Source organism: Rattus norvegicus, chromosome 7, assembly GCF_021556685.1.
Source record: "Rattus norvegicus strain SHRSP/BbbUtx chromosome 7, alternate assembly SHRSP_T2T, whole genome shotgun sequence".
NCBI classification, from domain to species: domain Eukaryota; kingdom Metazoa; phylum Chordata; class Mammalia; order Rodentia; family Muridae; genus Rattus; species Rattus norvegicus.
The window spans coordinates 133,104,237-133,120,501 of record NC_141540.1 but is presented as its reverse complement, the minus strand read 5'-3'; the positions used below and the strand labels follow the sequence as shown (position 1 = coordinate 133,120,501).

The 16,265-nt window shown below is 40.1% G+C and overlaps 1 protein-coding gene and 1 pseudogene across 6 annotated transcripts in view; one reads left to right on the top strand and one right to left on the bottom strand.

Moving 5' to 3' along the window:
- The window catches only part of Cntn1 (contactin 1), a 305,299-nt gene that overhangs the window by 35,666 nt on the left and 253,368 nt on the right, over positions 1–16,265 (bottom strand). For all 6 annotated transcript variants that reach the window (NM_001439871.1, NM_001439872.1, NM_001439869.1 and 3 more), the window contains 4 exon segments: positions 391–577; positions 4,625–4,728; positions 9,509–9,743; positions 11,594–11,664. In NM_001439871.1, the coding sequence (NP_001426800.1) occupies positions 391–577; positions 4,625–4,728; positions 9,509–9,743; positions 11,594–11,664 (597 nt within the window).
- On the top strand, positions 11,301–11,451 carry LOC148004934 (U2 spliceosomal RNA; annotated as a pseudogene).

Genomic DNA, 16,265 nt, shown 5'->3' with positions numbered 1-16,265 from the left:
CTATGAACAAGGGACAGTTGTGATTTTATTATGTTATTAATTATTAATACAATTTTATTTTGCTACCAATTCATCTGTGTGAAAAAACTAAATTAATAAACGCAGATGGTAGCCAAGTTGATTTTCTAGTGGTCTTTAGTTTGACGGAGGCGCATTCTAAAGGCATTAGAAAGAATAAAAATGTGTGAGATTGTGCGTCTCAGTTTTCCCTCGTTGACAGTACCTGGGGACGCTGAGACCTCTGGTTCTATAACGGATGTAAGATTGAAAACCAAAGTTTTCTGAACGGCTAGATAGAACTTTCTTTTTTCCATATGTACCTACAATCAGGATCTTCTTTAAATCAGACGATAGCTTTTGATGTGTCTAAGATGAGATTCTGACACTCACGGGCTTTTCTGGTGAAGGTCTCGATCACGTCGCTGGAAGGTCCGCACCCCGCGCTGTTACAGGCTCCCACCTCTATGAAGTACTGAGTGTCCGGCAGAAGGTTCTCCAGCCTGGCTGAGTACTCCTGGCTGGTGACTTGAACTCTGTGCGCCGCTGCTTCTTTGTCGTGACCGGCCCAGTACCGAATCTGCAAACATGACAGTTTTCTGTGACTCAGCTCTTACTGGGCAAAATTCATTGCTGTGGGTTCTGCTCCATTGGTTTGAGGCCGCCATGTTTTCGGTGCCGATTAATGGCACCTTTACCCTCCCACTGACCTCTGGATGGTGAGATCTAATTAAAATTGGTAAGGTGGAATGAAATTTACACTGCTGATTGTACTTGCCTTGTGCTGTTGCAAGGAGGGGGATGGGGATTTACTTTCAAAATGCGAAAGTGATATTTCTTTGGGAATATTTGTGACAATGATCTCTATCTTGATGTCTTGTTTTGTTTCTGTTTAGCTGGTTTCAATTCTTTATAAGCTTTTGATGGTTTGGAAGAATATACCTTGTTTGGCAAAAATCTCATTGTGCTGCCTAGAATGTGCTGGCAAATGATTTTCTTCTAACAAAACCCTTTCATATGTATGTATGTATGTATGTATGTATGTATGTATGTATGTATGCATGCATGCATGTAATATGTATGTATGTAAACTATTTACTCCTTTAAAATATCAAGTAAATGCACCCAATAATTATCCCTGCTTATTCTATTTAGTGTTAGTTTGTGTGTATGTGTTTGTGCATGTGTATGCATGTGGACTGCATGTGGAAATCAGAGGATATCGTGTAGAAGTTATTTCTCTCATCCCATCTCACTGGCCCATTGAACTCGGAGCGCCATACTCTATAGAAAATACCTAATAATTTGGTGAGTTATATGAGTTACCTACAATTAAGATACTTTAAAAGTTTTTTCCATGTTACTGTTAGAAACTGTTACATTTGTTAACTACAGCCTTCTGTGTCTCAAAGCTTAATACAAGTAATGAATTTGAATTTAGGTTTTTAAAATAAAGACTGTTTGGGGGTATTAAATCATTATTAACGCCTACAAAGTGAATTAAAATTGATTTTATAAGTACATTTGAATTTTTACATATTTAGATACACTGTTTAGTGGGGGATTTATTTTCAAAACTAGTCAAAATGCCTAGATAAAAGCATCTAACGTTAATATGATCCTAAGTTTCTCATTGACATGAGCAAACAAATGACCATTATACCGTGGAAATCAGTAAGCCAAGTCCGCTTGGCATACTGAAAGGGTTACCAGTCAGGTATGCAGTTTCTAAACTCAGGAGAATTACTCATTGCTTGTTGATTCCTTTGATGTTATTTTTATTTTGCCTCTAATGATCATTTTGATGTTGTCAATATCACATTTGTGATTGGGTTTGATGGAATCTCTGGCATTTCTGTCATCTCAAGACAGAACTAGTAAAAATGCACCAAATATCCCCACAGGGTGATATCTGTTGGCAGAGGTATTCCAGACTTCTGGATGGGCAGAGTCTTTTGGGAAGTCCCCAGCTTCATAGGGCTGGAAGATTTGGGCAGTGATCGCCTTCTCCTGAGTGTGAGGGAGATGCCTCCACCCGTGTAAGACTTTGAAGCAGACAAAGTACGAGGCCTTTTCCTTGCTAAGCAGAAGAACGAACATTTACATTCTGGGAAATCTCAGGAACGTCATTAGGATCATCCGCATTAACTACCTAAATAAATTTGTAATGATAAAATTCACCCTAGTATACAACTCTCAGAACCAAGGACTGAAGGTTCCCTTACATGTAGTGAATAGTAACATTCTAAAGTATCATTTCACACTGATGATTATATCCACTTCACAGAGGAGTTTGTAGACTATGCTAAATAAAATCATTTTATGTCAGCGTGACACAAACTAGAGTCATCTGAGAGGAGGAAGAGCCACAGTTGACAAGATGCCTCCATAAAATCCACCTGTAGGGCATTTTCTTCACTAGCGATTGATGTAGGTTGGCCCAGAGCATGGTGGGTGGTGCCGTCCCTGGACTATAGTGGTCCTGGATTCTATAAGAAAGCAAGCTAAGCAAGACATGGGGAGCAAGCCAATAAGCGGCACTGTACCATGACTTCTTTATCAGGCCCTGCCTCCAGGTTCCTGCCCTGTTTGTGTTCCTGCCTGGGCTATCTTCAGTGATTCAGAATCATAAGCAACATAAACTCTTTTCTCTTCAACTTGCTTTTAGTAATGGTGTTTCTTCACAGCAATAGTAATGGGGAGACACGGACTAAAATGATATAAGATTTCTATAAAATTCATGTAATAAACTGAGGAATAATCACACCCATTTTCTTACTCAAAATCCCATGTGTCATTTCTTCAAGTCAAAGGACATAACCTCACTTCCCTTAATTTAATCTTTGAAACTGTATCCTAAGAGACAGTTGCTAAATTTAATCTTTGAAACTGTATCCTAAGAGACAGTTTTTTTGTTAAATTTAATCTTTGAAACTGTATCCTAAGAAACAGTTCTTTTTATTTAAATTTAATCTTTGAAACTGTATCCTAAGAGACACAGAGTTCTTCTGTTTATCCAATTCTCAAAGGACCTATGGCAGAACAGTTTTTATTAAAACTTAAAATCAAGAAAAGCAATGACCTTGTGACTTGAGAGCAGAAAGAACATTTAAAGGAATCCCTAGTGTCTCTGCTTTAAAATGCTGCTTGTGTGGCTTATTTGAATGTAAAAATTAACATTTCAGAATAAGTGCAGATAGCCTCCCTGCATAGACTCTCTTTAAATATACGTTTACTCATAAGTTACATTTTAATGAGTCTGAAAGTGTACAGAAGTAGATACGTCCATGCAAAATATGTCATGAGTTCCCATATCTCACTGTGAGCAGTTATTTGATACTGAAAAGGAAACTTATGTTCCCCAGTGCTGAAGCCACTGGTAAGGTTCCCATGTTCTAGTAAATGCATACCCCAGCTACCATGCATGATCATGTTAACAAGCTTAATTAAATTCAGTGGGGAAGAAAAAAAGATATCAAAGTACTAGAAGGTGTGCATGAGAGAAGATAATGTGGGTGAAAATGTCTCCAAATTGAAATTGTCAAAAAATATAATAAAGACTTTAAAAAAATGTAACACCATCACTTCCATGTAAAGTGCTTGCTAACTGAAGTTAGAATTCATTTCCACATAGAGGAGATAGACTTGGGCTTCTTGATCATTAGGCCAAGCTTGCGTGCTTAAAGCATTGAATTGATTCATGAGAAAACTGATCACTGTAAGGGACACAAACTACAGTGTCAATCAAAACAAAATGTAACACTTTGCATTACTCGCCAGAAAGTTCACTGGAAAAGGGAGATGAATCCGTAGGGATTGATTATCTCCAGCAATAGAGGAAGAACACTGGACGTAAAAGATTCCCAGCTTATTTACAGATAGTACATTTATTTTTGCATGTGTATATTGATGTACATGCAGGTGCATTTGTGGGTGTGGCACAGGTGCATATATGTATGGATATGTGAGGATAACCTCAGGCATCTTTCTTCATGAATGGTCCGCCTGTATCATTTTTATTGGCTTAGAGCTTGCCAAATAGACTAAACGGGCTGGAAAGTGAGCCTTCTGGAATCAGCTGTCTCTGTTTCCCCAGCTCTTGGGTAATATACACACTCCACTATTCCTGGTTATCTTGTCACACCTTTCTTAGGATAAAACCTTCAGAAATATAGGTATAGGTTACCAAAACTCAGCTATAATAGGTCAGGGCGTGGCTCGATGGTAGAGGACTTGCGTGGCACCTGGAAGTAACAGGTGTGATCTGATGGGAGACAGGGTGAGCAACACTATCTCAGATTTACTTTTCATCGAATCATTGTGTACACACAGGTCTCTCTAGATAAGTCAGGCGGGAAACGGTGTTGTCCAGTTTGTAAATGAGAGATAATATCGTCCTTGTTTCTTGTTTACGTGGTGTCCATATGGTATGTAATGATCAGATCGAGGGAATCTCTCTTACTCCTTATGGGTTGCATATGGATGTCCCAAACCACTAAACAGAAGGAATGGAGCATTCGATACCAAATTAGCCACTGGGGACACCAACAGTGAAAGACTAGTGATATTATTAAAACCACATGTATGTGTGAAGGAACACACGTTCTTAGGAAGACAAGTCACTCACTTGATAGCTTTCCACAATCTTCTCTAGAACGTGCTTCCAATGGACAGAGATCTCAGAGGACGATAGCACTTTGACCCCTACTTCTGTGGGGGCTTCACTGGGAGCTAAAATTGAATGAGGGTGTTAGTTTTTGAAGACAGACGTTTAGATAGAATTTCAAATAAAGCTCTTGAAGTTTAGAGAAAAATCAAAGTTCTTTTGCCTATAAGTGAAATAGAAATATAAATAAGCATCTTTCGAAGAAGTATCATGGCCTTCCCACTTCTCTGTCTCTGTTGTTTTAAAGTGGTCATTGGAGATATTAGAACATGGCCATTGTTCACGTACATAAACACTGACATGTGCGTGTGCGCACACACACACACACACATACACACACGCCCATGCACACATATCACACACGAACACATGAACACACATGGGCATGCACACACACACGCCCATGCACACATATCACACACTAACACATGAACACACATGGGCATGCACACACACACACACATGCGCATGCAGGCCCATGCACACATATCACACATGAACACATAAACACACATGGAAATACACACACACATGCACACATATCACACATGAACACACATGGGCATGCACACACACACACACACAAACACATACAGGCTCATGTACACATATCACACACATGGGCATGCACATACACAGACACAAATACAAATACACACACACAAACATGCATGCCCATGCACACGTATCACACATGAACACACATGGGCATAACATATACAGACACATACACACAATTATGCATATACATAGACACACAACCTAGACATTCCACATATACATAAATGTACCACATGCACATGTATATATGGACATATCACATATACACATACACAAAAAGGCATTGGCACACAAACACGTGTGGACACACACACACACACACACTTTCTTAAAACAGGAAGCTTCAAAACTCTCAGAGATGTCCGCAGGCAGACACTATATTTTTGGAAACAGTCCAAACTGATAATTCCCATATAGTCGTTTGCTACAAATTAAATTTAATTACATAAGCTCAACAGCTTCACTTGTCAAAAATGGGGAGGTTAGTATTTAGCATAGAAAGTCACTCATGGAAATTAATTTTCTGATTGCTATTAATGTGAATCAAAGGAGCAGAGAACTATTAATAAAATCTCCCTCTCATGTTCAAGCTAACATTGAAAAGCATGAAGTTCAAGATCCCTGACACAAGTTGTTATGTTCCCATTTTGTGGGCTGTGGGGAGCTTTTTTTATGCCTAATCTTCCAACTGGGTACCAAATCAAGTACGTATCAAAGGCTTCATCTGCTAGGGAACAGAAAAAAAATACATTCCTTGTGCACTTTACACAAAGAAACACGGAAACCTTGAATGGGGGATGATCAACTTCTACTGTCTTTCATTAAAAGACATAACCATACTTAAGGCTACAAAATGTCCCGTATATGAGCAGCTACAGCTCCCAGGCAAGGTACACTTGCCTCATGACTGACATCCTTGCAGGAGGAAGATGGGCAACTTACACAAGTGCAGCATCTGCAAGATTTATGAGGCGTGTGAAGTCTTCAGGAAAGAACTATGACTAAACACACACATCCAGACTGAATGGGTATGAAGCATGGCCTCTGCCTAAAGTCTGACTCTGGCATCAAATAGAGCAGCCAAAACAAAATTGATCCCGTGTGAGAGGATAGTTGACATAAGTCTAACTGGAATTTTCTTTGTGAGATGAAGTCCTGCTTTAGCCCCAAGCTGATGAAACATAAAGTCCGGAAAATATGCCTCTAGGAGTAATCGCTGTCTGGTTTTTAAATTTAAATGATTTTTACCTTTTATTCTCTGGAGGTACTTAGTTGAGAGAAGTTACTCAGCTGATTACTTTTTATGTCTGTGCTCTAAAGTAATATTTCCTGGGTAGAGTAGCATGCTTGTTTTAAAAGACAGCACACGGTAAATTGAAACACGCAGCATTTTTAAGAAAGAGGGAAGGTAATAAGAAATAAGCATTTCTATTGATTTCTAAGAGACAGCTCTCCATCTGTTTCGGAGTAATATGTGGCCAGGCTGGTGGCACACACTGGGCATTTCAGAAGGTTGAGGCAGAAGGATTGCTGTGAGTTTGAAGCCAGATTGGGTTACATAGCAAATGAGACCTTGTTTCAAAACAACGGTGAAACACGCAAATCAGGCAGGCCAGAATGTTGGATTCTCTTCTCTAAGTTGATAGCAGAGAACCTTTACAACACTTTAGTTTTTGAATTCTTTCCATAGTGTTACTCTGCCCATACCAAGAGAAACCTAGCCACAAGTATTTGTAGTAGGACAGAAGGCATGGTATCTTCACTTGTTTTTCTACCTATCAACTATAAACACTCTGTCTCTGTCTCTGTCTGTCTCTCTGTCTCTGTCTCCCTCTGTCTCTCTGTCTCTCTGCCTCTCTGCCTCTCTCTCTCTCTCTCCCTCCCTCCTCCCTTCTCTCTCTCTCTCTCTCTCTCTCTCTCTCTCTCTCTCTCTGTGTGTGTGTGTGTGTGTGTGTGTGTGTTTAGAGGCCACAGGCCAATGACAGATGTCTTCATCTATATTTTTCAACCTAATATTGGAGGCAGGGTTTCTTAGTGAGGGTGAGAATCATTAACTGGACAGGAGTCACTAGCCATCAAACTCTATCTTAGCATTGGAATTATAAACAGGAGCCCCTAATGGATTTTTTCACATGTATACTGGGGGATCTGATCTCTGGTCCTTCAAGGAAGTCCTTGGCCAGGAAAGCCATCTCCCTGGCCCCTTCCATACCTTCTGTGTTGGTATACACTGTATGCGTGTGCATGTGGAGGTGAGAGGACTATCTTCAGATGCCTCTGCCATTGCTTCTCTGCCTCTTTTTTTCAGACAGGGTCAGTGGAGCTGTCTAGCCTGGCTATTCAGTAGGCACCACCGATGCTACTGTTTCTACCTCCCAGCACTGAGATCATGGACACACTGTAGCTCTTCCCTTTGTCTATGTGGTAGGAACCCCATTTAAGGCTTGCACAGTAAGTATCTTGGAAACTGAACCATCATTTCAGCCCCAAACATATGCAGTAAAGACTTAAGCACTTTAAGTGAAAAACCACAGGAAGCAACCTAACTGGGTTTAATCTAAAACTTTACCCTCTTTGCATTTACCGAAAGACTCCTCAACAAGCATGCTTAGTTTACTGAAATTTTCCAGAAAAAAAAAGAGATATGAGAGCATTGCTGCCCTTTCTTCAATTGGCCTATAAGAAACTTTTATTTTAAAGAAAAAAATTCAACTGGCTGGGCTAGACAGCTCAGCTGGTAAAGAGCTTACTCTGCAAGCATGAGAAACCAAGCTTGATCCCCAGACTCCATGGAGAAAGGCAAAACTCTGACTACTGTGGTACACACTTGTACTCTCAGCTTCTGAGCTGGGAGGCAGAAGCAGGGGGATCCCTGAGGCTCTTCGGCCGGTCAGCCCAGCCTACTCATAGTGTGCAGAGCCTAGAAAGACTGTCTCAAAAAAACAACAGCAAAAACAAAAGCTAAAATTCAAGCTGGATGTTACCCCAGGCATAACACCTGAAGCATGACCTCCACAGGTACACTCCCATATGCCCACACACGCACACTCAGATGCAGGGGACACACACACGCACACACACACACACACACACACAAACACACACACACACACACACAAACACACGCACATACACCCACATACACAAACATACACACATATACAAACACACACACAAACACACACACATACACACACAAACACACACACATACACCCACATACACAAACATACACACATATACAAACACACACACAAACACACACACATACACACACAAACACAAACATACACACATATATAAACACACACTCATACACACAAACACACACACAAACACACATACAAACACACATACACACACACACACACACACACACACACACACACTCCAGTATTCAATTGTAATAGTCAAATGCACTTAAATTCTGACATTAGACAAATATTGTGTTAAAATTCCAGGCAATTTTACAAATGTTTCATTTTCCTTTTCCTTCCTCCCTCAGCCCCTCTCAGGTGCCCTCCCCCTCATTCTCTTTTAAATTCATGGTTTCTATTTCTTTAATTGTTATTATCGAATTTTAATCATTAATGAACTATATAGCTGTAACCTGCTGATTTTTTATCGGCCATGGTATGTATATAATCTTTAGGATTATTATATACCCAGTTCAGGGACTTTTATCCAGTAGTCAATGTTGAGACTGCATATGCTCAAAGGCTGAATAAATGGTTCAGTGGACATGAGCATCCCTTGGCCTTCTAGAGGACCCAGGTTTGACTCCCACAGCATGGCTCACAGCCATCTGTAGCTTCATTTTCAGGGGATCTGCAGCCCTCTACAGGTACTGGACAGACACGTGGTGTATAGACATACATGTAGGCACGATACCTACATAATCACATTAATGAAATAGTTTTTAAAAAACATACAGAGAAACAGACTCCATGAAGTTGACTCTTAAGTATGGAGAATTTAGGGCTCAAAATTATAATCACAACACAGTGCCTGAGTATCATCGGCTAACTGTTTTAAGAACATTTCCCAATTCGTAAGGACAGAATAAGGAAGATGAATAGGACTTAGAATATTTTAGCAGCACTTCTGTTATTTACATGGAAAGGCTAACATTTAAAATTGGCTTCAGAGAATACTCGCTTCCTGAACACATGATAATAGGAAAAGATCTTATTAGACAAGGTCTGGAAGGCTGCAAACCTTAATCTTCCAAGCGAATATAGTTTTCCTTCTCCACGAGGCCAGCCGTGTCTCTCATTCACCTACCGTCTTGTGCTGAGTTGATGACAGCTATGAGGCTGTAGGGCCCGTCTCCTTTATTGTTGAATGCCTTCACTTTGACTTGAAACGCGGTGGAAGGGGTCATGGTTTCGTCCTTGTGGACGTAGCGGCCAGTATCCGGATTGGTAACGGTCACTTTCTTCCACTCTTCTCCATCGAATGGCTTGAATGCCACTATGTAACCAAAATTGTTACCATAATGGTATTCTCTGGACAAAGGCTAAATAGAAATTCAAACAACAAGTAGCTGTGTGATACAGTTAAATGAAAGTCTTATGAGAACGCAGTCACACAGGGAAGCATGCTCTTCGTAAAGGGACACATTTTGTAAATTAGAGATGGTTGAAGATGCCAGAGCACAGAAGAACATTCATCCAGGAGATGCCGCCATCCCTGGAGTGGTATCCTTGATGATCACTGAATGCCTGTGTGCCCCTGACTGCCATGGCATCCGCTCCCTGTTAATTCCTCCCTCTACTGTAGAAGAAACACTGGCTCCCATGCAGCATTTTCTCAGCCCATTGGAACCTGCCACTCCAAGAACCTGCAGTCCCTATGTGCCATCCCCCCACTTCCTCTCCCTTTCCCCTGCAAGGTGTCACGATCAGTTCCACACATTTATCTCACTGTTTCCTCCTCCTCAACCCCTGAACGATGAGTGGTACAGGGACAGGGGTTTTATCAATTTCCTTCCTCTTCAATCTCAACACCTATAGCAGGACTGAAAAGATATGGGACTGCAGAAGCGGAAGGCCATACATAGTATGATTCCAGACTCTAGAATATCGAAGTTGTCATCAGAAAGAGGTGTGCGGGAGGAGTAGGAGTGTAGGTGCCTGGGGGCTGGGGGGCAGGGAGAGAGGTGCCTCTCCTGTGTGTGAGAGGCTGGCCCTGGCACCTGCTTACTGAGCATTGCAGCGATGTTTCATTTCCTGAAACGTGCTCGGGGTTTCCCTGCAAGACATATGGCATTTTCAAGGAGTTTTGTGCCAGAACTGACGACCCTGAGTTAAAGGTAGCTCTAATATCTTCTAATTGCCCTTTTGAAGGTCTAATTTTTATGATGTTTGCCCTTTGGGATAACACCACACACACACACACACACACACACACACACACACACACACACACACACACACACATACACACGGTGTTAAGCCTTACTTGATGAGCTACTGCTGTAATCCATCTTAATCTGTTAGTCACCCAAAGAGCTTGACACTAAGAGGCAAACTTTTCATTCACATTTTTATGACTGAAAGGAAAATCCTACATCTGACTCTAGGTTTTCAAAGCAGGAGATACAGGAGCAGGGGACAGAGTGACCACCCCAACACTACATTTCCATGCACATTTTCAGACTAGCAAACAAACAAACAAACAAATAAACAAACAAACAAAACAAAAACCAAAAACAAAAAAACCAAACAAACATTTCCTCTGAATCTCACTTGAAGATTTGATTTAAATGGCCATATAGCAGAATTAAGTCACTTTCCATTAAACACCCATGTCTTGGGTAAGCTGGTTTAATTCACGCAAGGAGCAAAAAATAAAGTCTGGCAATTTTCTTGCCATCTTCAGCATCTCGTTGTGACCCTTTATTCTCTCCGACAGTCAAATGCTAAAAACAAAGAGTGAGGGGCTGAGCAGAGCTCGTCCGTATGTCTGTCTGCCGGAAGTCTTACTCAGACAACTGCAGCAGTCACTCTCTCCCCTGCCCCTGTATCTCCTGCTTTGAAAACCCGCTTTGAGTCTGACATAGGATTTTCCTTTCATCGCTTCTCGGCCTTTTGGCTAAGATCAAGTGTAGGATTTTCCTTTCAGTCATTCAAACTGAATGAAAAGTTTACCCCTTAGTGTCAAGCCCTCTGAGTGACTGACTACTCTGACAGGTTAAGTTGGATTACAGCAGTGGCCGAAGCATCGGCTGTGCAGTTAGGGGGAAAGGTAACTGTTCTTTTGCATGGGCTGAATTCTCCTTTTATTTTCAATTTATTTTAATAAACAAGTGGCTCTGCAATTAAAAATAGTCAGTGCATCTCCGCCGTGCAGTTCGTTAATACTCACCGCCCACGTTATTGTCAGCTCTCTGTTGGTTCCGCCCCCACCACCTACGTCTGAGGGAGCCACATTTGGTGCTGAAACAAGTAAATTTACAAAAAGTGAATAGAAGCCATGAATGTTTTTTTTTTCTTTTCTGATAATGAAGTTCTTATTTACCACAGAAACCCGTGTGTTTTTCATCTACAGAGCAAAGCCAGCGGCAGCAGCCCCTTCGCCACACTAGCAGAGGTGTACGTCAATCCTCTCCTATCGTCCTTGGCTTGCTGTGACTTTTGGAGATTACATCCTATGGTTTCTGTACTGGACAACTGTCCTTTATGTATTCTTTCCTAACTCCCAGGCTAGCACTCTTCTATCACTGTTGTACATGGACGAGCTCACACCGACGTACATGGGGCAGCTCATACACAGATGTGCACAGAAAACCTCACACACACAGATGTGCATAGAAAACCTCACACACAGATATACAGGGAACAGCTCATACACAGATGTGCATAGAAAACCTCACACATAAATGCACATGGAGGAACTCACACACAGCTGACTTGTATTTGACCCCATAATCACATTTTAACAATCTACCATTTGTTTCCTCTTTAAACCCCAGAAGTCATTTTTTTTCTCACTCCTTTAAAACCCAAATTGCTTTTGGGCTGCCCAGCCTGGTGCGTTTTTTGGTTTTGCTTTCTCCTTGAATTCCCTCCGGGGTAGGCACTGCGTCTTGCTAAATACACGGACTTGGCTTCTAACGTGAGATGTCTGTCCCTGAGCTTGTAACAACCTGGGCCAAGGTTGGTGCTCCACAGGGAACACACACTTTCCCAGACAAAGTCATTGACTTCCTGTGCACTGTCATCCCGAATCGGTTGACACACTAAGCAGATGAAGTGTTAGCACTTCCAGGAGCCCTTAAAACAGGACCTAGCCGCACCTATCTCAAAATGTGCCTAGCAAGGTGGCATGCACGGGACATCAGAGTCTAACAGAGGACTGTGACTCTAAGAAGCAATTTTAAAACTTCCGGGTCAGCCATATAAATTCCTTGATGAAAGCAACTCAGAAACAAATTTGCATGCTCCTCCTGGCTATCAAGCTGTGTGGTCCCTTTCCCGAAGCCTGATAGACAAATGTAATAATCACCAGGCTCCATATGTGAAATAGAATGTGAAACGGGGCACACAGGGTGTTAAAGGTCAACTCTAGCTCCTTGGTTAATATATTATAATATGCAATATATTTTTAGTTATATTATATTATGGTATCTAATATATTTTAATATATACTATGTATTATAGCATGCATAATATAATATACATTGATCATATATGTTATAATAAATATATTACATATTAATTATATATATATTACAGGCCAGGCTATTAAAACAACCATAAATTATAAACATTCTTTGCTGCAAAATCAATACTCTAAATTTATAACTCCACTTTCTATGGACAAAATAACAAGCATCTCTTCCTAAAATCACATATTATGTTGATATAAATACAAATAAAATGGTCATGGGGAAATAATGTCAAAGTAGCCTTAAATAAACTGTTAATAAAATGTGTTGAATCAAAAATTGCTCTTCTTGGTAGAAGTCATTTCTTTGTAATCCTTTCCCTGATAACCAGTTGTAAACCTTTGAAGTTATAGTGATTAAAAACAGACTTTGTCTCTGTTAGGGTGAATATCTTCTATTTTATGATAAGTAGTTTCTAACACAACATTCCTCAAGTAAGAATTCCAAGACTGATTTTCTTTTCGAAAATTGTTTATTCTGCTCAGGCTGTTTAATTCAGGATAAGAAAACCACGGAGGTAAGATAACTGAACTGTGCCTCTTGGTAGAATATTTTGTAGTTTTGCCTAGATTGTTGACCTATTATTTTTATCTTCCGCGGATTAGGAGCAATTTTCCACAGAGGGAATTTGATGCATAATGTGTCTAAATTGGACCAGAGAACGGAGCAGTTGGCCTTCTATATAAAGTCAATCCTGTTCATGCAGGAAACCTTCCAGTGACTTCCTGGTCTCAAAGAAAGGCAAACGTTAGCAGACGCTTTTCACTTCCAGCCCAGACGCTTAGCATGGAACAAACATGGTGTTCTTTAAGTCATAAATCGTCAAAATAACGTGAACTAACATTTAGAAATGATTAATTATTAGTAGTAACTAAAGACTATTTATAATTTTAAAGTAAGGAGTTCTAAATCATCCCTTGGCCAGCATTTTGGATGTACGATGATTTGTTTCTGTTTGCAAAAGGGCCTGTGAGTTTCAGCTCATGTATCTAAAATTGCTTGGAAATCAACTCAATATCATGATTATTCTTTCCAATGAAATGACCTAATATTTTCAATTTCCTTTGTATGTTTTAGTTTTTAAATGATTTTCCAGTAAATAACTTTTTGGACTGTATCTGACAATGTAAAAACTGGCACATAAGAAGTTTGAATATGGAAAACATATATTTTCTAAAGATCAACTTTGATACAAAATATGTTGACAGGTAATTTTTTTGAGAACTAGTGTTTTTTCATGCATAGTCATTTCAACACAAAAAAGTTAAACTTAATAATTTCACTTTGCATCAAAATTCCATTATTAAAACAGGTGAGAGACTCAGAATGATGGCATGTAGCAGTCTATAAAACCAAAGACCAAGATTTAAAATGTGTCTAGTTGAATCAGAGAACCCAGCAGTTGGCGTTTACGTGGTCTCATCCTTGCTCAATCAGGAAGTCTTCCCATGAATGCCTCGTCTCAGGGAACTACAGCTAGGCAAACAATGGTGTTCTAGTTTCAACGTACAGATTCTTTTATTTTTGAGATTCCAATGTAATTATACCACCGAATGCGGTTCCGAAGGGCTAATAGATCACTCTAACAGACTGTACAGTGTTTGTAACTCATGAGACCCTGGCTTGGTGCTAGAGCATAATACCAAGACTTCCCGCATGGCTCCCATTTTAAATAGAAGCTTTCCTACTTGGAGGAGGAAAATAGATCTGGAATCCAAGATGTCTCATAGAGCAGGATGACAAGTTGGTTCACTATTTATAAATATGAGACTGTAACATAGTTCTGTCACTCGCTCAGTTCAATCTTTGTGAAAAGTAATGAAGGTCATGTGAGGACACTTAGTTTGCCAGAAATTAAGGTTTTAAGCAGAAATCATCATGCCCAATGAAATCTTCTTGAAGATTTTCATTGCACTTACTTAAAAATAAAAAGATGTGAAAAGATTGAAGAATTCAAGGGCTACTTTATGCTTATGAAGACAAATATCATTCTAGTACATTTGCTAAACATGTCTTCAGGCAAACAAAACAAGGACAATACATTTCATATACTACTAAGGTTCCTGATATGTTTTCCTTCCTATTAAACACATTTCTGAAACAGAAAGAAGACAAAAAATAAAACAGAGAAAATGAATGAAAATATAAGATCAAGAGTAGCTTCGTTAGCTGTAAAACTAAGGCGTTACACTTTGCATGCCATTCTTGTTTGTGATGTATTTCTCCTCCATAAATGGACTGGAGCTGACAACTACAAACGAAAGCTGCCAGAATCAATCTGCCTTCACCTGCAGAACCAATGATATGGGGATGGGTCCCATGATGATACAACACAAAGGATGCTTTTGTTGTCATTTTCTTTTGGTCAGAATATTGCTTTATTTCTAAAGGAGTTACAAGCATGTGCTCTGTTTCTTCATGGGGAAGCATCTATCGTATAATATACTTGGCTGAATCCAAAGAATGCCCTCAATTACTCTGCAAGATCTTTATATTGAGTAAAGGAATGTGTCCTGAGTCACAGAGCTAGGAAGCGATAGTGTGGCGGTTCTGGGGATTCTACAGAACAACGGCCTGCAGCTTGGCACCATACACTGCAGAACAGGGGTGTATACTGGGACAATCTGAATTTGAATTCTGTACCCCATTGGCCAGGTGTAAGCTTGACCTACTGACCCATGAAATCTAGAATGATGACCAACCGAGGCTTGGTGGCACATACCTACCATCGTTAGACAGAGGAGACTGAGGTAGGGGGTCTCGAGGTCAAGAACAAAGTAGGCTACATAAAAATGCCGCATTGAAGGAACTTTCCATAGTAATAGTGCTAATTTGATAAAGTTATCATGGGGATTAGGTGAAGAGTACAATGAGAGAGCAAGCAGTATATCCGAGAACACACATTCTGCTGATGGATTGCTAAGGATTGCCGGGGGCTGGAATTTATTCGTTCACAAGTGAACTGAGCATGTAGGGTAGGGCACTAAGATCTGAAACCCTCTATGCACAGATTGATGTGTTATGTGCATTACATGGTACATTACATGGCTAAGGACATATGTGGTATTATATATAAATTATTTTATAGGTTTCGATATGAAATAATAAAATATAGAATAACAAAATGCCTAAGGAGGATGGAGGTCCTATGGAGGAACACCACCAAAGACAGCCTTCTGCTATGTGAACAACATTCACTAAGAGAACTGGTCTTCATAAAAGACGCTGTTCACACCATAGAAATTTAACCCAACTCGAGGAGAAAAATTGGTCCAAACTTGAGACAGGTATGGTATAATGTTATGACTGAGATATTTACCTAACCCAACTTAAACACTTGGGATTTTCCTGAAATTTTATTCTGAAATG